The sequence below is a fragment of the Podarcis vaucheri genome, assembly GCF_965113315.1.
Source record: "Podarcis vaucheri genome assembly, chromosome: 7".
Classification (NCBI taxonomy): domain Eukaryota; kingdom Metazoa; phylum Chordata; class Lepidosauria; order Squamata; family Lacertidae; genus Podarcis; species Podarcis vaucheri.
The window spans coordinates 70,527,269-70,533,487 of NC_138765.1; the positions used below are offsets into that span (position 1 = coordinate 70,527,269).

Consider the following 6,219-nt stretch of genomic DNA (forward strand, 5'->3'; position numbering starts at 1 on the left):
GCATACGATGGATGAGGAGGTGAAAGAGGTAATGATCCACTGGGCCAGAGATCTAGGGTACAGTATGGAGCTGGAAGAGTGGCAAAAGATATGGAATCAAAATCTGAAATTCACAGCATGCATAACACTAAAAGAAAACGCCATGAAGATGGTATATAGATGGTACTTAACACCGGTTAAATTGGCCAAAATGTATAAGATCTGTAATAAATGCTGGAGGTGTAGAGAGAAAGAGGGCACGTTTATGCATATGTGGTGGGAATGCGAGAAAGTGAAGCGTTTCTGGGGAAAAATATATGATGAAGTAAGGAAAATGCTACAATATAGCTTTGTTAAGAAACCAGAGACCTTTCTACTAGGAATAACCAGAAGGGAAATTAAAAGGAAGGATTTCAAACTTTTCCATATGCAATAACTGCCGCGAGGACGCTGATAGCTCAAAGGTGGAAACAAGAAGAAGTACCGACTCTGGACGAATGGAGAAATAAACTAATTGATTATGCGGAATTAGACAAACTAACGGGGAAAATTAGACTTCAAAGAGACCATAAGTTTTTGGAGGATTGGGGAAAATTTAGAGAGTATTTGAAAACTATATGTGAGGAGAATACAACGCTAGTGTGTTTTAAAGAGGCTTTGTGAAAAGTGAGGAACATCGCAAAAATGTAAATAAGGATATAAAGAAATTACTTAAAGGTGATACTATATATTAAGAAATGTGTAAATAGGAGAATTATTATGGATGACTGTCAGAGGAGTGGAGGGAGGCTCAACAAACTAAAATACGTGATGTGGAAAATGGAAAGATGAAAGTTTTTATAGAAAATGTAATAAAAAATATTTGCAAAAAAATAAATAAATCCTGGCTGCGTCCATGCACAGATATATTTCATGTCAACATGAAGTTGCATTTATCTATGAGGAGCAGAGCCCATGACTTGAATATCCAGGGGCTTAGGTAGGAATAGGACTCATATCGGAAGCCTTGGAAATCTTGGGCCAGGAAGTGCACAGAGCTCCCACCATTCCTGACTATTGGGTTAAGCTGTGTGGTGATGTTTTGAACTTCAGTCAACAAACACCCGGGGTATGTAAAACTGAAGAGCCTTAAATGGAGCTGGATGGTTCGGTGGCTGGACTTGAAATTCCTGAATAGGGCACCACTAATTGTGCCAACCTGACCCATAAAATTGTTCTTGGTGTTCTGATGGATATCATAACTACTTGGAAGTCTCTTTTCTAATTGTGAAATAGTTCATCAACCAACCTACAGCCGGCTGTGTATAGATACCACTGGTGGAGTAAAACAGCAGCAAATGCTGGCAGTTTAGGCTCAGTGTTTGCGTCTCACTCTTTGGAACGGAGAAATGGAGCTTCTTCAGAGCCTGCTGCTGGCGTTGATTGGAGTTATAGGGATTCCTTCCCTGTCCCTCCTCTCCTGGGCGATTTACTATGATCTTTCCAGGAGTGAAATTCCACCTGGATTTGACAGTCCATTAAAGCTTCGAGGTCTTCACTGTCTTGCCATAATGGCATTCACTGCGGTAAGTTGGGGACTGAATGAGCTGTTAGTTGGGCCAGCAGGTCCTTCTTATGTTCTTATGGGAAAGGTGATTAAGAAATGTATTATTATTATTATTAGAGTTAATAATACTTATCTGTAGGCACCAGGCAAAAACATTTCTATATCTTTAAAAGGTGTTATTGGTTTGCTTTGTTCTTTCATTGTGTATTTTGGGTTTTTATCTTGCATTTTTTTGCTGTGAACCACCATGAGATACTTTCATGAAGGGCAGTATATTTATTTAATTAAAATAAATAAATAACAGTTTATATATTTAAGAAATTCATATACTGCTTAATCCAACATGCATAATGAAATCAGTAAAATCAATGAATTCACTTGACAATGCGATGAAGATATTATCACATTCAACAAGGGCTTCCTTTCAGCCTATAGAAGGACACACATAGAGAGAAAAAGCCATATTTTCTAAACGTCATGGTTTCTTCAGGAAAGCACATATTGCCTCATAGGCAAGCAAGGAGATTGTGGATTGTTTCTCCAAAGCTTAGCTTGTTTCCCAGCTTCTTTTGCCTCTGTACCTTGGCAGGTGTTTAGGTTGGGGTGACCAATTCTAAGCAGACTGATTGAAATTAATGGACATGGCTAACATGGGCTCATTCATTTCCATGGGTCTACTTTAAATAGGACTTATTTGGACACCACCCACTGTGAATAGGTTGCAAATGTGGGCACTATTTTCATGAGACTTTTCCTTTGCCCAACAGGGGAAGTGTCTTGAACTGCTGGGTGTCTGCAGACAGGTTGCCGTTATCCGCTTCCTCATGAATTTCTGGAATCCAAGAGCGGATCCCAGCCTCTCTGCCAAAGATCTGAATTTCGACGGGGTGCCTGTGAGGGTTTATCAGCCCAAAACACCATCTGCTGGCCCAAGGAAAGGATTTGTGTTCTTTCATGGAGGTGCTGGGATGATTGGAAGCATCGGTAAGAGATTAAAGCTGTGAACCTATGAACACTTACCTAGAGGCAAGCCCCACTGAACTCAAGTAAGCCCATGTAGAATCCCAGAAATGTTGTGAAACCTCCATGGTCAAACCTCCAGTCAAAGAGAGCTCGCCACCTCCCAAGGGAGGCGGTTCCCTATCGAACAACTCTTACCATCAGAAAGGTGTTTCTCCTATCTCTTAAAATTGAAATAGGTTTGCATATATGAATACAAACAATAACATCTTAATTCAATGAAAGCTTGCAACTCATGGATCTGTGTGTAATGATCTCAGGCAGGCAAACAGCTCTGATAAGAATTTATGAGCCTCTGGAAGATTTATGTACGTTTGTTTACAGTTCAAAATTACAGAGTGTGGCAAACGCCTGTCATTCTCTGATACGAAGTGCTCAGTCTGAGTTTCTGTTTCTCAGACAGCATAAAGGGAGACAAGATATTATCCTTCCCCTTTCCCCCTTACTTAGCATTTTCACCTTCCACTCCAAGCTGCTGCAAGGAGAATTTGGACATCCTCCCCCCTTGCTGTCCAGTGAAGATTCCTCTGAGAGCTCTACTCTAGTATCCTCTTCCAGGACATCTCCCCCCCCCCCCACATCCTGAAGCCGCAAACTCCCTGCCTTTGTTACTCTTCCGGCTTCCTAAGACTGAGAAGGAAGGGGGGATAAGTAAACCCACCCTTGCCTTGCCTGAGGCTGCGATCTCTCATTCTCAGAGTCAGCCTCATTCTCAGAATCAGACCACTCCCAAGCGTCTGACCCTGCTGGATCCCCGACACCATGCCCCATATCTCTTAAGTTGAAGATTTGTTGGTGTCTGGGGGAGGGGGGTGGGAGGTTGTAATTTTGTTCAATTTGTTTTTATATGTGAACCTATTTAATTTGCAGTTTGGGAAGCAATTTGTGAACCCAAAGTCAGTCTCTGACGCTTACAACGCAGCTCTCTAGGAATGGGATGTTCACAATGCATAAAAAGGCTTATGTCAGTGAATATTGCATGTACCAATATTGTATGAACGGGAAGATTACTTTGCAAAACAGCTGTTGTGAAACAGCTTCCTTTCGTTAGGTATATCTTCCACATAATTGCTTCCCAATTTTGAATTTCCCTCCCAACTTGCTAGCATTCTACGAAGATGTCTGCAGCAAGATTGCCAAGGAGACTGATTCAGTGGTTGTGTCTGTTGGGTAAGTAAACACAACCCCCTGGCCTTTTGTAGGGAAAGAGTGTAGGGGCCCAGCATGCTGCTGTATTTCAGGCTGGCATCCCTGGCCATATTCCCTGCAGGAGAAAGAGGCTCCCCATGAAAGCTGTCAACATTCTGTTCTGTGATTGAAAATCAGAGCTTCATGTGCTTAAGACATGAACACGCTCACTTCCATGGGGGGACTATGAACTGGGCATAAGGCCTTGCACAGCACCGCTAACCAGGGCCTCCAGATCAGCCTCAACTTGGAGACCACCCAACCCAGATCCAGCCTGGAATCAATCCGGGAGTGGGGCTAATGTTCAGTTAGGGCTTTTAAATATATAATCAGGAAGAGACTGGGAAACGCCCCCTGCGTCTAAACAGGAGCAGGAGGGAAAGTTGCAAGTGGCAAATGGTCTTCCACCAGCTGGATCCAATCCTGCACGGTTCTTCTTCCCCAGCGTTCCCTACACTCTTTTGCTGGCTGGAAAAGTCAGTTTTTTAAGGGCATAAGCCAGCTGACTGTCACCTGCATTGTATCTGCTATAACTGATCCAACAGGCTCTTCTTGTAATTCTAGGTGATCATGAAAGCGTTTGGAAAAGGTTCTGGAAGCTTACCTCTTTGCTTCTGTTTTATTCTGCAGCTACCGCCTGTCTCCTGAGCATCTTCCTCCCGCTCAGTACAAGGACTGCCTTGCTGCTACCATACACTTAATTCAAAATGCAGTTTCCCATGGGGTGGATCCTTCCAAGATCATCGTTGGTGGGGACAGTGCGGGGGGCAATTATGCTACTGTTGTTGCCCAGAAATTGGTGGAGAGATCAGACCTTCCAAAACTACGGGCTCAAGTGCTGATATATGGGAAATTCCAGGCTATAGACTTCAACCTGCCTTCCTGTCAGCAGAACAGCTCAATGCCCCCCTTGTTCCGGGAAGATGTTGCTTACCTTTTCATGAAGTATATTGGAAAAGACACTTCTTTGGCAGGCCAGCTCCTGAAGGGCTCTCACGTGCCAGATTCAATGAGACTGAAATATGGGAAGTGGGTGAGTCCAGACAACCTTCCAGAGAGATTTAAGGGGAGAGGCTACAAACAAGTCCCACTTGCTCCTTATGAACCTGAAGTCTATAGGCAATTGCGAGAGCTATTGGAACCTGATATTTCTTGCCTCTTTGCTGAGGACTCTGTCATCCAGAAGCTTCCTGAAACCCTAATTGTGAGCTGCGAGTACGACGTAGCACGAGATGATGTACCGCTGTACAAGAAACGTCTGGAGGACAATGGAGTGAAAGTTAGTTGGTTCCATGTTGAGAACGGGTTTCATGGGATGATAAACTTCTTCAAAGGATTCATCTTTGCATTCCCTGCTGCAGTTGAATTAATGGACAGCATCCTAGACTTTGTCAAAAACTTATGAGAGGAAATCCCTTGAATTTGTGAGCCATTCATAAAGAGGGGAGAATCTGCCAGTGTCAGCTTCTGATAGTTTCTCGTTTTTCCAATCTTCTGTTCAGTTCTTCACAATTCTGTAGAAATATGTGGTTCTTGGGGGCAGCGGGGAATTCCTCATGAAAATTCATCAGCAGTTTAATGTGAAATTTCCCTAAGAAACATGTTTACTTTGTATGGATTACAAGCAATTTGCTCTATTATATTACATTTCTATATTATATTCACTAATATATGCATTTTATGAACATTTCCTCTTACATTTTCCTTTTAGTACACATTCGTTGGCTGGAGATCTGCACTGCTAATGCTGTTCTAGGCTGTATCAACAGAATTATAGTGTCCTGATCAAGAGAAGTAATAGTTCCATTCCATTTTGCCTAGACCAGGAGAACTGTGTCCAGTTAGTGGCGCTACAATTTAATTAGGATAATTGATAAGCGGGAATTTGTGCAGAGGAAGGAGATTGGACTGATCAAGGGTCTGGAGACCAAGGTGGCAGCAAACACTACAAAAAACTCAGTAGAGGCAATTAGAATAGATCTATGATTTGATCAACTTTCGAAGATTCCTCTGCTTAAAAAATATATCAAGGGAAAACCTATTAGTTCACATATTTTATAGATTCTGTCCTTTGTATTGATGTAAACCTCCAAAAATGGGCCACCTCAGGTCACCAGAACTGTCTGGTGACTAGTAGCATGGTCTTATGCTGCCCAAAATGCCTGGCTGTGGGGTTGTCATGGAGCTGCCTAAATATTTTGGCCCTCAATGCCTCTCCTGGTGCATACCATGCCCCTTTGTTGTACAAGAGCCCTCCTTTTTCCTCAACCCCCCCACTTTCCCCTTTCCATCGCTGAGCTTCCTAATTTAGTCTGAGCAAACTCATCGTGTCTGCTGAGCCCAACCAGATTTTGCTCCCCTACCAGTGCTCCCTCACACGACCATCGGTCTTCTGGGAACATGGGCCTGGTCACAGGAGGTCCTTCCCCTTCCATTTTCTGGAAATGCATCCGCACTCACATTCCACCCCCCTGCAGGAACGTATT

The 6,219-nt window shown here is 43.1% G+C and overlaps 1 protein-coding gene across 1 annotated transcript; it reads left to right on the forward strand.

Moving 5' to 3' along the window:
• The first annotated feature begins 944 nt into the window (after positions 1 to 944).
• On the forward strand, positions 945 to 5,373 carry LOC309536256 (arylacetamide deacetylase-like 4). The gene is made up of 4 exons (XM_082230291.1): positions 945 to 1,544; positions 2,293 to 2,509; positions 3,652 to 3,715; positions 4,364 to 5,373. Exons 1-4 carry the CDS (start codon positions 1,368 to 1,370, stop codon positions 5,136 to 5,138), a joined length of 1,233 nt encoding a protein of 410 aa, XP_082086417.1. The 5' UTR covers positions 945 to 1,367; the 3' UTR covers positions 5,139 to 5,373.
• Positions 5,374 to 6,219: the final 846 nt, after the last annotated feature.